The following is a 16,713-nucleotide window of genomic DNA, read 5'->3' on the forward strand; positions in this document are numbered from 1 at the left end:
GAAAGGCAAAATTTAAATTTAATTCAGAGATTAACCTGCATTATAGCAGAAAAACACTATTTGTTGAATGGATTGAAGACATTATGAATCTACAGAAGTTGCAATTGCAGAGGGAATGGATGTCACCATTAAAATACAGCTAACTAACTTGAGATACCTGATGGAAAATAGAAGATTTTATTATAAATTTGTCTAATTCCTTGCACAATTGTTCCTAAACCTAATTATAGTCTTGAATTGCTTTTGTAATATTAGCCCACAATACTAATAAACAAATAGTAGTGTGAGAAGAATGGACAAGTGCACTAACATGTGTTAGTCCAAAAGGAAAGAGATGTTTCCTAGGAAAACAAAACGTAAGTTACTATGCATGAGGGAAATCTCAAAGGAAACAAGAAATATGCAGCAGAACAAAAGAAAAAGTATAATTTACCATGTAAAAAAGAAAATAGCAACACTGATGTAACAGGAAAATTGCTTAATAGTTGATTCAATTAAAACACATAGTTAATTCTTTGATATGCATATAAAAGCCATCTTTACAGATTTCCAAATAAATTCTCTGCCATGCATTCTTTTGCAATGGTGCTTACAGATGATGCCAACTGACACTTTCATATTGCTGGCTGCTTTATTTCATACATAAAATTATAGGGATGGGATGAGATTCATTTTGGAATTTACTTATTGTTAAAATAAATGTGAAATCTGGTCTTTTGACACTTTTGCTCTGACTAATGCATTCCAAAAAAGAAAAGGTTGAGGCCATAAAGAATATGTTATGTAGAGGCCATAAAGAATATGTCATATAATCAAGCAACTTCAGGAACTGGAAGTGTTATAACCCATATGATAGGGTGAACTAATTAGAGACTTCCAAATAGTCAAGCTAGTTCAAATATATCCACATGACATTACACACAGCTTTATAATCACACCCCAAGTGTTAGCCATCTGTTTCAGAAAATCGTTTTACTTATACCAGCTCCAAACATTCTGAAATACTAAAACTTCAAGCAAAACAAATATTTGAAATCACTCATTAAATAGCTGTCAGTATTTGTAGAATGGAAATGTTTCCAAAAAATGGATGGAATGAAAAGAAAACTGTTAAAAACCAAAACCTCTTAGATCATAAGGTCAGAAATGTCTCGCAACAAGTATTTAACCACTGCTTCACAGACAGCCTGAAGATGTCTCATACAGAAATGAGCCAAATAGATAATTACAAACAATACTATTTAAAAACAACAAACACATAACAGGATAAAATTCAGCAACATGAAGGTTAGATAAAATATATTATAGACATTTATTTAGACTAGCAGTGGATAGTGGAAATGTTCTTACTAAACACTAAATCATTGTAAACTTTATCACTGAAAAGTAGAGGAACTGATTAAAGGCTCAATAGAACATTTCCTTGGGCATTGAATAAATTTTGATAGGACATTAAAAATAATGTGGGATGAGTATATTGTGAATTTATGATTCTTCATTGTAAGCTATGAGTGTGTCAACCCTCTAAAAATTGGTTGGGAAGTTAGGAGCCCTGAGGATCAGGTACCAGTCTGTATCAAAAATGTTTCACCAAATCAGCCAGAGCTGAACAGATTATTCCTACGCTCTCAGCACTGCAGCCTTCCAGGAGCTGTTGTAAAGCAGAAATTTCAAACAGTCTTGGGGATGCTCTAAATTGTTCTAGAGGAGCTGCCTGGTGGCTTACAGATCAAGATTCTGTAGAGGTTGATTTGGTTCTCAATTTTTATGTTAACATTCACGCAGATGCATTCACTTAGCTCATGAAATGAGTAAATTAGTACACTTTTTCCAGTTAATGTACTGTATAGGATAGTCATACCACTTTGCAGGACTTTAAGCTATGCTAATTGAACCATTGCTCAAATACATACAGGAGATCTTCATCTTTCTTTTAATAAACTATATGGCTTATCTGTCATTTTAGTACAGAAAAAAATTACTGATCTGTAGAACAATTTACCTCTCATTTCAATTAGCCTACAGGCAACCTATAATGCTGTGTTTTACTCTCAGAAAAGCAATTTCTCTGTCTGAATCTCTCAGAAAAAGAAGTGTAATGTCCTCTTGAACAGTAGGAATTACCTCACGTAACAAAAGAAAGGAGGAGAGGCATAATACTGAACTAACAGAGAAATAAGTAAATATTTAGCCTGCTTGTTATTTGTCTATCCAAGGTATAGTTTTAGTAACACAAGAATAAATACTGCTTGGTGATCAACCAACAGATGCATTCATTCATACAGCACAGATCATACACTGATGCCTTTGTCTATCTACTAGCAAACTGATAAACACAGCAACTGATAGCCTTAACGGAAAATTCCACCGTATCCTAAATGTGTATCAAGGTGCTACGTGAAGAAAGTTTGCCTGAATCTACAACTAGCTAAATACTCAGTTGTGAGCCAAACTGATAAGATATGGAGAACAAATGGACAGTGAGCCAAGCTCAAAGTCTGATGATTATGAGCACAAAATTCAACTGGCAGCCAATCAACAGAAGTTGTTCAGGAATCAAAACTGTGGCCAAAATTATTTAATGTCTTAATTAATGACCTCAATGTTGGGTTGCATGTACTCGCAGCAAGGGATTGGAGAATACCAACTTGGGAAAAAGTGGTCAGTATGCTGGAGGGCACGGTTCTGTTCAAAGGGACCTGGACAGGCTTGAGAAATGGGCCGACAGGAACCTCACGGTGTTCAATGACAGCACCGGCAGAGGAATAATGCCATTCACCAGTACACGCTCATGGTCAACCGTCTGTAAAGCAGCTTTGCAGAAAAGGACCTGGAAAGGACCTTTCAAAACTTGACTAGAGAAGGCCCTTAGCAACTTGATCTAAATGAACCTGCTTTAAGCAGGGGTTTGGGTCAGACCACCTTTTGGAGGTCCGACATGAATCTATGTTCCTGGCATTCATGAAGTTATGTCTCACATTTTACTGCCAGCCATCTTTGATAAAACTAAAATGCAGCTCCAACTGTGGACTGTGCTCAATCTTGCTTGGTGGCTTTCTACTACAAAGTTATTCTTTGTTCACAGAGCTGCTTGGTTTTATTACGTGTAATAGATTATTCTGGATTTCTCTTTTGAGACTGCAGTTTTTTAGAAGTCCATTTCTCACAGTATGTCTTGGACATTTGTTACATCTTTCTTTACTATGCTTATTTTTAATATCATAAAAAGAATTTTAATCCATCATCATTATGAATACAGTAACTTCTACAATTCCATATCTACTGTCTTCATTCTGAATATTCTTTTTGATGACAACATCCCTTTCATATAGTTAAACTGAGGAAGAAATTTTTAAGATGTTTGTTTGGTTTACTATTCTTCCCTGCCAAAAAAACCAACACTTTTGCACTTTCTAAAAATATTTGAAGTGTAAATAAGTGAATTTATTTCTTATTTGCAAATATGACACTAAAACAATCTTCAAAACTCAGACATTTTGCTTGCCTTGTAACTCTGAAGAACATTAACACTCTTGGGTCAATTTGGAAAAAAACATTCCTCTTAGATGCAATGGACTCCTTTGGCTGGAAGAACTCTTGCGCATCCCTGTGCCCTTGCTTTTTACATATCAGTGCAAACCAGGAGTTATGTTTGTGATTAAGATTATCATCAGTGATGAGTTCCATTTATGTTTCATGCAACTCTGCCTTTACAGACAGTAACTAAAAGGACCTGAGAACTTTCTGACTAATTCTCCAACATCAAAAGTATTCTGAATTCTTGTAAGAAGTGTGAAGTTTATGCCACTCATGGGTAAAAGCAGAAACAGAAAGAAAACTGGGTTTCCTGGATTTTCTGATTCAGTACTTTCCTGTAGGTACTGAATACCCAAATACACATTTTCTAGGCAAATGGCATGGGAAAAATAACATATATAGTCCATAATCATCACTAATGAACAACGTAATGGTTGGGTGTGGTCTGTAGCAGTCTCTAGAGCTGTGCTGTGTTGAGCATATTCTATGCCATTTACAGCGGAACCACGGCTACATCAGGCAGCTTGGGTCAGCAGAGAGCAATAGCAACCCCTGTCAAAGGGATATGCTCCATTTGGACTGTGTTTTTGGTGTTTGTTTGTTTGTTTTTCCATGGCATTAGCACAGCTAGGATTGTGCTCCCATTGGGGTTTAGCTTCATAATGGACATAAAAATGAAGGCAGTTCTGAAGAACAAGCCTTAAAATGGAGTGGTCCTGCTCATAATTCTCCACTCAGTAAACAAACCAACCAACCAACCGACCCGCCTCATTCCCAAAACCATTACTGCCTCATTCAGTACCCTTATTAAAAAAAAAAATCTTTTTTTTTCCTATCTAGAGTATTTCAAAATTCTTTTGGTATGTATGATATAGGTAATGAATAATCTACATTGTACATAGACATCCTCATAGACAATACCCAATTAAATGAAATGAAAAACACTGCTAGGCTTGACCCTGCTGTTAGAAGTAAAGTTGATGCATATAGCTGGCATTAAAGCTCAGAATACAGAACATGTATTTTCTACAAAGATTTAGTCAGACTTCGACATAAATATATTTTTGCCCCTCCCAGATTCCCTTTATATTTGAATTCCGTAAACAATTCTGTGATCAAGTTTTACGGTCAGGAATTCTTGTTAAAGGAGAGTTTTTAAAGCAGATACTGAAATACTTTTCAAAAGTATTACATTTACTTCCTTTAATTTTTACTGTAAAAATCTGATTATGGGAACCACAATTATTCTGCTCAGGAAACAGAATATCATGAGAATTCCTATGCGATCAAATGCCATTAAACAAATTAAGTCAGATTTCAGTGATAAATGAAACAATTTGGTAGCTTTAACTTCAAATATTGTGCAAATACGAGAACATAGAAATCTTCTCACAAACAAATAGAACAAGACGACATGTATATATCCACCCGAGGGTGCTGAGGGAGCTGGCAGAAGAGCTTGCCAAGCCACTCTCCATCATTTATCAACAGTCCTGGTGAACAGGGGAGGTCCAGGATGACTGGAGGCTTGCCAACGTGACACCCATCTACAAGAAGGGCCGCAAGGAGGATCTGGGGAACTACAGGCCTGTCAGCCTGACCTTGGTGCCAGGGAAGATTATGGAGAGATTCATCCTGAGGGCGCTCACAGGGCATGTGCAGGACAACCAAGGGATCAGGCCCAGCCAGCACGGGTTCATGAAAAGCAGGTCCTGCTTGACCAACCTGATCTCCTTCTATGACCAGGTGACCTGCCTAGGGGATGAGGGGAAGGCTGTGGATGTTGTCTACCTGGACTTCAGCAAAGCCTTCGACACTGTCTCCCACAGTATTCTCCTGGAGAAGCTGGCGAATCGTGGCTCAGACAGGTGTACTCTTCACTGGGTAAAAAACTGGCTGGATGGCCGAGCCCAGAGAGTTGTGGTGAATGGAGCAAAATCCAGTTATCTGCTGGTCACAAGTGGAGTCCTCCAGGGCTCAGTTTTGGGGCTGGTCTTGTTTAATATCTTTATCCATGATCTGGATGAGGGGATTGAGTGCACCCTCAGCAAGTTTGCAGATGACACCAAGTTGGGCAGGAGTGTTGATCTGCTGGAGGGTAGGAAGGCTCTGCAGAGGGATCTGGACAGGCTGGATCGATGGGCTGAGGCCAATTGTATGAGGTTCAACAAGGCCAAGTGCCGGGTCCTGCACTTGGGTCACAACAACCCCATGCAATGCTACAGGCTTGGGGAAGAGTGGCTGGAAAGCTGCCCTGCAGAAAATGACCTGGAGGTGTTGGTCGACAGCCAGCTGAAGATGAGCCAGCAGTGTGCCCAGGTGGCCAAGAAGGCCAACAGCATCCTGGCCTGTATCAGAAATAGTGTGGCCAGCAGGAGTAGGGAGATGATCGTGCCGCTGTACTCGGCGCTGGTGAGGCCGCACCTCGAATACTGTGTTCAGTTTTGGGCCCCTCACTACAAGAGGAACATGGAGGTGCTGCCATGTGTCCCGAGAAGGGCAACGAAGCTGCTGAGGGGTCTGGAGCACAAGTCTTATGAGGAGCAGCTGAGGGAACTGGGGTTGTTCAGCCTGGAGAAGAGGAGGCTGAGGGGAGACCTCATCACTCTCTACAATTCCCTGAAAGGGGGTTGCAGAGAGGTGGGTGTTGGCCTCTTCTCCCAAGTGACGAGTGACAGTATGAGAGGAAATGGCCTCAAGTTGCACCAGGGGAGGTTCAGACTGGATATTAGGAAAAATTTCTTTACTGAGAGAGTGGTGAGACACTGGAATAGACTGCCCAGGGAGGTGGTGGAGTCACCCTCCCTGGAGGTGTTCAAGGAACGTGTGGACAAGGCATTGTGGGACATGGTTTAATGGGCATGGTGGTGTTTTTTGGTTGACAGTTGGACTTGATGATCTTACAGGTCTTTTCCAACCTTAGTGATTCTGTGATTCTGTGACAATTAAACAAATCACTTTACACAATATTTTCCAGTCTATAGAAGCATGCACTCAAAGGTACATATACTTTATTTCTTATCTCTTGACTGTCTTTGGTACTGAATGAACATCATTCTCTTAAGTAATGTATTCCTCGTCTCATATGTCCATCTCTTTAAGCATACCATAGATGAATGATTGATTCTAGCATGTTAGAAAGAAACAAGGTAAGAGAAATTTTAGAAAATCACTCTCATCACTGAGGCTTGTTCCTTTCACCACTCTGTTTCCTCAGGACATTATTGATGCTAGCTGCTTTTTAAACAGCCTGTTGTCCTTGTGCAGCAGCCTTGCTAGGCAGGTGATTCTATATACTTCTGGAGAATCAAAAAAGCACCATATTTCTCTTATAGACTAACAGCTGTTGTGTCTTGGCCTGACACATTCAAGTCACACACCTTCACCTTGCTATATACAAGCATATAATAGCATTTTTTCCCCTTACATGTGCTCCTGACTGTCACACGTCAGAAGGAAACTCATGTTCTGACAATTGACTGAAATGGAAGCTTGCTAGCTCATATTTACCTGCCCCACGTTCAGTTTCTGATGTGACACACTAGCCATTTTTAAACAAAGAACAATTAAGGTCAGGGGGCTTGGGGATTTACTTGTGATGATTCTCTGTAAAGGCAGAAAATCAGTATACTGAACACTAACTGTACTCACAAAAGGGAATGTCACTCACTGGTCATTCACTTTGGAACCTAAGCACACACTTTATAAACACAATTAATTGAATAAATTCTCTGCCTTTAAGAATATGAGAGAAGTAATATACTCATTAGCACCAGAATTATGGCATGTGACTATTATGCAAATATGTACTATAACCAATTTTAATAGCTGTTTTCTTTAGCAAAGAATACAGCTTCTAAAACGTATACACCCTATGAAATGCATTGCCAGATTTTTACAGCAATCTTAAACACAGTCCTAACAATATTCTTAACAAAAGAAAATCTTGCTGCCTTTCTTTCCCTACACAAGTAACTAAAACCTGATTTATGTAGATAGCATTATAATTTTAAAAGTCTATACTGAAATACTGTTTACATCTGATCAGCACTAACAGCTAGAATTTCTAAGTTACAAGTATTTATTTCTATATCTTTTTTATCAAAGTTCCCCTGTTATTTAAGATTTCCTAATAATATACTAAAATGTTCTGGATTAATCTTTATGTCTCAAGTTAGCTGAGATTAGCATGTTGGGCAAGAATTCAGTTTTGCAGAAAAGTCTCAGTATTAACCAGAAGTGTTCTAAAAGCAGGGCAAAAGAAATTCTCCTTGAACAGCCCTGAAATTTTCTCATGAGAGTCCACCCTTTAAATCTCATTATGTTGACTCAATTTCACAGCTGCATTTAATTTTTAAGTAATACCTGTTTTGGACATAAAACATATTAATATAGGCTCCTGTATTTCCTTATCACCTAGAAATATCTAATTTCCTGGCAAAAAAAAAATCTTATTAAATAAGCAACATTTAAATGTAGAACAATTTCTGAAATGAAATGCTTCCTAATACTCCCTGGACACTGGATCATTGCCGGACTCATCAGCATCACGTAAACGACACAATGAACAGGAAACTAGATTACTAGGTATGAACAAAATCTCATTTACAAAGGTGCAGTTGATCAGATGTCAGCAATCTTAAGCCAAATCAGTTATCAAGTCCTCTTCTTGTCTTGTTTTAAATCTGAGTTTCCTGAGGACACACAACTTCTGTAATTATTTCAATTCAATAGCCTCCACTAACTTCTAACCCCTGTCCAATTTCAGGCAGATCTAACAAAAGGGCAGAGGCCTCAAAGACATTATGATTCTATAAGCCTCTTAACAATTACTGGTTGAAGAGAGGAGAAAGACCCGCTAAAAGAAAATCAGAGAAAATTCCACTTTACTCATCTCATTTGGCAGCAGCCAAGCGGTCCATCAGCAGGCAGATAGCTCTGGACTAGTCACCACAGAAGGACAGGACAGTGCTACAGTGCATGGCAGTGGGGAGTGAGAGGATGCTGACGGTTACACATGGGGATCACAGGAACTGGATGTACTGTGTGGAACTTCAGATACGGAAAGGACCATATTGCAGTATAAATTCCAAAAGAAAATGAACAGCAGATACCTTTGCAGTTAATTAGCTAATGAGTTATATTAACAAGGCCAGAGAGCAGACACCTTACTAGTACAGAACAGAGTTAATGTCTACTTCTGGGATGTGAGCTTACTTTTTCAGAACTAACTGGAGTATATTCATACAACATTCCTATTAAAACATGGCTGTGTATTTTCATACAATGACATTGTAAAAAGTGAGGCCAAACTAATTACGCATATCTATAACTTCATATTATATCTATATACCGCAATGAAACAACCAAGCCTCACCCATCAAGCTTTATAAAAAAAGTTTTAAGCCATGACTTGTATTTAAATTCTGCTTTATCCTAAAGAACAGAGCTAGATGTATCAAACAACAAAAGACTCTACACACAATAACTAAAGATCTCCTACACACTGTCCAGAGTGTAATCATTAGCACTTGATGTACAAAACATGACAGTGGAAGCATCTGCCTAGTGTGATGATCTTGATGCAATCAGAATTTATTCATCCTAAACAAAGCAAAACATGCAGAATCTATTAATCCTAAACAAGACCAGAGAGAATTAATGAAAGAAAACTATACAGAAAATTCTAATGTAACTCAAGGCTGATAACAGTGTCATCAGTAGATGGAACATTTTCTATCAGATTACTGAAATAAATTTATGACTATGAAATTAGGGCCCTCAGCCATCAACCAAGTGGATCCATCAGTGGTAAAACTAACAAGAACTGAGAGATTCTGATTATTGAAAAGCAAAAATCTTGTTATGCAGACCATTGTCTGTCAGCTTACATTAAATAGATAGTTCATTTATAACTTGCCTTGCTAAAGAAAGGAAATTTCTGGTGATGAAGAAAAAGAAATCAGTATTGTACAAGATGCACTGAAATAACTGATAAGCAAAATGTATTTGAGGTTTCAGGTTATTCTCCTGCTGAATTCACAACCCCTTGCCTACTCCTGAGACATACTACTGTGTTTTGCAAGCAGAATTTTTCAGCTGTGTTTCCTGTTCCAAAGATTATTATTGCCATGTATTTCAGAACTGCAGTCATCAGACAGATAAAATTATGCGGTAATGTTTCATATTTTTCCTCCTTGACTTTTTGATACTTTGGAAAACTGTAGCTCTTCTGTTAGTAATTTAATTGAAAGTAAGTCAGCAGTATTTAGAATAAGTACAGGAAAAAACACAGTAAATTCATTTAAGCAGATATATTTACAACCTCTATGTCTAAGATTTAAATAGATTTTTTAAAGTGTTTCTTTAAGGAGGACAAATCCTGCATACCTTACTCCATATGCATCTCTAATGAACACTGATCTACCAAAGCCAGAAAGGTACGATCTTTTAAATATACACAATAAAGCATATTTCTAAATAAAACAAATAACAAAAGCAGCATCAATCAGATGTGCTTCCCAGCATGTTCTCAAGTAACGTACTTATACAGTTAAAGTCAGATTCAAAACTCATAAGTATGGTAACGGAGAAAAGGAAACTAACCAAAACAAAGTCTGCAGTTTAGCTGAGGCTCAGCCTGTCCCAAGGGTTACACACTTGATATATGCAGTTTTGGTTAGCACTTCCCTTGAACTCAATTCTGAATGTGACAAGCCTCAGTAAGTCTCATTTATCATTCCGTCTAATAAGGAAATCAAAGAGAAATTTAACTGAAAATCATGGCATACAAAGAAAAGAGAAGAAAAATAAACAATGAAGTTATTTCTATTAGCGCAATACTCATGTGTTATTGTAATAGTTCATGATACTAAGATGGCCTGATTTTAGATCATCTGTACTTTCATTCATACTAACATACAGCTACCGTTCTTTTGCAAAGGGTTTAAATTATACTTGTTGAAAAGGAGTAAAAAAGCAATGTTACAGTCATAACTGTGGTATAGGAATCCTGTGTAAGGAAAGATAAAGCAAATATTTGTACTCTACAAGACTTGTTCTAGGATTAATATTTTCTGTTAAAAATGGTAAATGCTAAAATACATTTGTTTATTTTGCTTTGTTAAATAATGAGTTTTCATTACATGTGAAATGATGTCTTGTAGTTTTCAATGTTATTTTTGCAATTATTAGAATTCCGTAAAATGTACAGAATATAACCTGAACATTTTATATTCCTTCCATTTCTGAAAAAATATTAATACAGATAAAGAAATATATGTGCCAATGTAGTTCTGCCTGCCAGTCAGTTTAATATCCAAAACCTATCATTCAAAATAAAAGAGGCCAGTTCTTGAAACCTGGTATGTAGGGATCCATTTGTCTCTGGGTTTGCAGGAAACTTAGGACATTTTTTCTACTTTAACTATTTTAGATGCTGTATTTGTTCAAAAATATGCCTTACCTTTTGCCTTTCCAACATTTAGGAAGTATTAAATACAGAAATGGATGCAATGACAAGTCTGTGGAACATAAAACCAAATATACTTTATTTAAGGCTGTGTTTCAAAGGCTTTATATGTTTTGATGTGTTTGTGAGGCACAGAAAAAATATTCATTTCTACAACACTTTCAATGAGCCTTCTTATGCCTGACCAGATTTTACATCAGGGAGCTTTGTTTTTCCCCGGAGCTTTGTGATCTCTATTATTGTTTATAAATCTTCTCATTCAAACAGCTTAATGCATTTCCCAGTGGATGTACCTATAGCTACCAGTCCATTAAGTTCTACAAGGGCTCATGCAATGTCTGAGTCCAGATTACAATATTCTTATTGGCCTTGAGCCAATCTACAAAGGAAAGCAGGTTTAGCTATGCAATTACATTCCAGAAGGCCTTTAAATAAATTGTTGACTGAATTCAGAATTCCTACAAGACTCCAGCTGCTGTGTCAGATCAATGTGCACCCAATGAGTTGGACAGAAATGAACTTCCTATTAGTGGTCATATTAAGATATTCTAAGAGTATTCTAGCATATACTTCTTATATATGCATGTGAGAACATTCAGTTTGACATCGACATCAGTAATTCATTTAACTAGGATAAAACCAGACTCCACCATAGCTCAACAACAGTGAGAAACAGCTTAGGTTCTGACCATCTGTAATGTAAAAACTGATCTTAAAAGTTCGCACGGGTATAGAGAAAGAAACAGAAGAAAAAAATTGATAGATGTGTATGGAAGCAGCCAAAGACATGCTGGATTCAATCTTTTAATGTGTTACCTTTTGTTGTTGTCTACGATGGGAAAAACGTAATTCACTTGCGGGCTCAAAATCACACAGTTATTGAAATATACATTGAAAAAGGACTGGAGAATAACCCACATATGACAAGAGTATTCCTTTTTCACCCATCTCACTCTTACTCAGTGTTTAATTGAAAGAAATCTTCACCAGTTTCAATATTCTAGATATGCCATCTCTGTGCTTCATTTGAAAACACTGGAAACTGAAAAATATTGCTGAATCCAAACACTTCCCAAGCTGCCTTCTCCCCATGAATTTGAATACTAATTGGATTTCACTAATAGCTTCTTATTTCACTGAAAATCAACACAATTTTCAAATCAATTATATGCTGAAATTGTACATACTCTGAGGAAACCTGGGTGGATTGTCGTTGACATCAGTGAGTGTGATATTTACAGTTGTTGACCCTGACAGCCCTCCAACCTGCCCAGCCATATCTTTGGCTTGAATGACAACGGAATAATGCTCTCTGGCTTCCCTGTCCATGTTGTGCAAAGCAGTCCTGATGACTCCTGTGATGGAAAGAAAACACACAAACAAAAGAAAGATCAGGATTAGTTTGTTTGAGCAAGAGGAAAGGCTGGGCATAACCTTTCTTTTCAGGAAAGGTGGAGCAGGGCAGATTTTCTGGAAATGCAAAGTTTCTCTACAATCAAAATAAGCTGGCTTTAGTTGTTTGTGTCATATATATATACATATATATAAACACACACACATATATATACACACAAAAAACAATGCCAGAAGCTGCTAGACAATCAACTTGCTTGAGGATATGAAGAAATTAAAATCATACACATTAAAACAACTATTATATTAATAAATAATTAATCCATCTTATATAACATTCCTAGCCAAAAGGTACATTGTCAAAACTCCAGTGTTTTCTCAAATATTATAACTGTTTAAATAGCTACTTAATAGAAATATTAATGAATGGGAACTCTTACCTCACTGAAGAAGACACCAATTCCTTTTTAAGAAAAGTTATTTTATGAATTAAAATATTACATACTTCTTAAAACTACACAAAAGCTGAACTTACTTATTTGACAGATCTCAAAAAACTATGCTTTCTTATTCGATATGTGTCAATCATATACATTTATGTTCGTAAGTGTGACTTACCTAAAACTTGTCTGTAAAGTGAAAGATAAGCTATTATTGTTTTTACTACAGCACAGAGAGAAAACCAAAATTGAGTGATCCTAAAATTCTATTTTTCTATTTATTTTTATCCATCACCATCAGAAATTTTTTTAAACATTCAGTGAATTACACTGCAGAAGCAAAGATTACAACAAAGGAGGAACAATCAACTCTGTCAGCTCAGGTTCAGTTGTGGGACATTTTTCACTTATGATGATGCCTGTAAATTAGGCCCTGCTAATTTCTTTGATGACAGGCTGACAGAAACCTCATGGAGTTCAATAAAGGGAAATGTCAAGTCCTGTGCCATGGAACCAGTACATGCTTTGGACAGACTACTTGGGAAGCAGCTTTTCAGAAAAGGATCTAGGAGGTCCTCAAGTTGGACATGAGCCAGCAATGCGCCCTTGCAGCAAACTAAGGCCAGCAGCATCCCAGGCTGCATTATGAAAAGCGTTGCCAGCAGGTCAAGGGAAGGGATCCTTCTCCTCTGCTTACCACTGGTGAGGCTGTAACTGGAGTGCTGGGTCCAATTCTGGGCTCACCAGTACATAAAATACATTGATAGACTGGAGTGAGTTACATAGAAATAAATAAAGAAATATGTGAAATGCTAAATTTATTAACATTAGATTTTCAAAACCCTAAATTTTTAGCATAACTTGGTTTTGGACTCTTAAACTGAGTGGCTGTTATAACTAGTAAGAAAATATACCATAGCATGATCAGATGTTGCTTCTGGGTAAATTTCATACATATAATAGCCATTAACACTAAGTAACTTAAGAGGAAGAGCCTTGGTCTTCTAGACAACCTGCTGTATAGCATGATTCTCAAGGTTTTTGATTCCCACAGTCTCAGATTACCAGAATACTACTTTTCTGGAACTTTAAAAATACTTTCTTTGCATTTCTTCAGTAAAACTATTTAGCCATTACTACATACAAAATGGAGATTTTCATGTGGCTTATACCCCTGTTTCCATTCTATTCTGAAAACAAATCACACATAAATAATTAGAACTATCCACAAAGAATAATATTTTAAAGTATCCATGAATATTCAGAATTATTTTAACACAGTTTTGCACTGTAAGTTCCTTTTCATCAGAAGCATAGATTCTAGACAAGCTGGCTAAAATAGTATACCAGTCTGTTTTAGTTCATCAGTGTTTTTTTGCTTTAAGTGATACAGTTAGAAACAGATCTTTTTTTACAAATTTTACCATGATATACTAAAATTAACCACAATTTATACATACTATAAATGAAAGGCATGGAGACATTTGGATAAAAGGAACCGATGTAACTTAAATATGCAGTTTCATCAAAATCAGTATGTTTCACAAAATCTGGTACTACTGTGCTGAAAATTCATTTTATTGAAAAATAGGAAGATAGAAAAGTATTAAAATTAAAAATGTCCTGCTTTGACATTTTTCAAATAAATTGCTTCAGTTTTTCACATTGAAACCAAATTTATTGGAACATTTAATGTCTATGTATATGCATGGAGGGAGTATGGGATTTTTTTCAAAAACCCTTCCATTTCAATTTGAAACAGACCAAATTTTACATGGTGGAACATCTGTCTTCTGTACAATCCTCATAAACACAGTAGTCACTTACATTTTTAAACTAATTTAAACTAACAGAAATTCCTATGAATTACAATTACTTTCCTCTTCCTTTTTGCTTCAAGGGGTGTGGTATGGAATCAATGCTTGCAGGCAGTTAATAAGGATTTGTGGATGACTAATCATTTGATCTCTCCCACTTGCATCAGATTCCTCTTTTGTGAAAACTGAGTAAATGAAAACAGGCAAGTTTTTAATTCCAAAAACTTGTATCAAAAGTTTATAATAAGAAAACTGGTTTTAAGCTTGGGATATGCTGAAGGACAGGAGATAAGGGGAGATTTAGTTCTCTCTCTTTTCTTAGTTGTGTATACATACATCCATCCATCCTAAAATTATATCATCAGTATGAGGTATGTAACCGCCATGAGTACCCTAAGGCTCTATCCTTGCCACTAGCAGCTCTACCAACTGTTCTGGCAGTGTAGCACTAAAATCATACATAATTTCAAATTTCTCTAATGAGCCCAAAAGGTGTAAGGAGAACTTTATTGGTTGCCTTTTCCAGTAAGATAATATGAAATGCTCCAGCAGTTCCTTTTAAAGTAGGAATTGCCCCTGAGTATCTTCAATATACTTGGCAGGGGCTCCTATACATCCCACAAGAAGACAGGAAGTTCATATTACGGAAGACATATCCCTGTCTAAAATGTTGAGGAAAGAAACTGAAAAAGAAAACTGTCATTGGCTTTTTAAATTTAAACACAGCCTTAATTTTGCCTCATACTTGTCAGGCAGCACTGCGACCCTGTTAACTGAGTACTTTTCAGCTATGTTTCCAATATTTATTCATCTTTACTAAGAAAGGAAGGCAAGAAAAAAAAGGCAAGATGTAAACATCGTTACAGGGACACCCTACCCTGTTTCTGGTATTAAGTGAAGAGTTTTTACAGAAGTTTGACTGTTATATCAAAAATCATGTACAACATGTGGAGGTTTAGATTTATTGGAATGGAGTTGAAAAGGACACACAGCTCTGGACCTCTGGCCTGCTGATTTTAGTCATACCTGTTTCCATCTTAAAATTATGTGAGATGTGTCTTCCCACATGGAAGGCTCTCCCAGAACATACTTTTTCTTCTAACTTCTTGTCTAAATTTATTCACCTCTAAATGGCACCAATTTTTGTTTTTTTCTCTAACAATTTCTACAGTCTTGAAAAACACATTTTCCAATTTGAATTTATCTTCCTTGATCATGGATGACCAGAAACCTACCTACAGAACCACAGAACCACTAAGGTTGGAAAAGACCTGTAAGATCATCAAATCCAACCATCAACCCAACACCACCATGCCCACTAAACCATTCCACAGGAGATTTTATCACCACCTTTTCTAATTACAACTTTTTTTTTTTTTCAGATTACAACACACTGGTGATTCATCTATGATTGTCTAATATACCCAGGACATTCTCCTCCAATGACACCTCCATATTAATGAGACCAGAGTTACTGTAGAATAACAGAATATCTCAAGTTGGAAGGGACCCATAAGGATCATCAAGTCCAACTCCCTACTCCTCACAGGACTAATTAAAACTAAACAATATGACTAAGAGCATCATCCAGATAGTCTTATAATTAGTCCTGCAACATGGCTTTTACTATATAATACTATTAAATTTCATTATGTTCTTCTTGCTCTTCTCCTCAAAGACATAGGCTTCTTTCTCTGTACTGATAACTCCTCACAACTTTTTGCAATCAGGAAATTTCTTCATGACAGTCGTGCATTTATCCTCAAAACACCAGACAAAACTGACTGAGAAGAACATTGAGATGAAAGATTGGTATATCTACTACTGTGGATAGCTCCTTTTCTTTCCTTTTACCCAAAGTCTCTGGATATGAGAAAGCCCTGAAAATAAGTTTATTTTTGGCAAGTTTTATTTCCTTCTCCACTCATGCTCTCTGAATTCATTCCTTATACTGAACTGCAGTCAATTCCTTTTTTTTTTCCCCTCAAGTTTTCTTTAAGATACTTCCATGCTTTGCAGCATCTCATAATGTGTTATGTTGCCTTTTTTAGCATTCTGTGAAGAACCGTTTTACCTGCATATACGAAGAGCTGTA

At 36.7% G+C, this 16,713-nt stretch overlaps 1 protein-coding gene across 2 annotated transcripts in view; it reads right to left on the bottom strand.

The window, feature by feature from the left end:
- CDH18 (cadherin 18) overlaps positions 1–16,713 on the bottom strand; it is a 175,830-nt gene that overhangs the window by 50,291 nt on the left and 108,826 nt on the right. For both annotated transcript variants that reach the window (XM_059815672.1, XM_059815671.1), the window contains exon 4: positions 12,196–12,363. In XM_059815672.1, coding sequence (XP_059671655.1) covers positions 12,196–12,363 — 168 coding nt within the window. The remainder of the gene's footprint in view (positions 1–12,195; positions 12,364–16,713) is intronic.

This window comes from Gavia stellata, chromosome 3 (genome assembly GCF_030936135.1).
Source record: "Gavia stellata isolate bGavSte3 chromosome 3, bGavSte3.hap2, whole genome shotgun sequence".
Taxonomy (NCBI): Eukaryota; Metazoa; Chordata; class Aves; order Gaviiformes; family Gaviidae; genus Gavia; species Gavia stellata.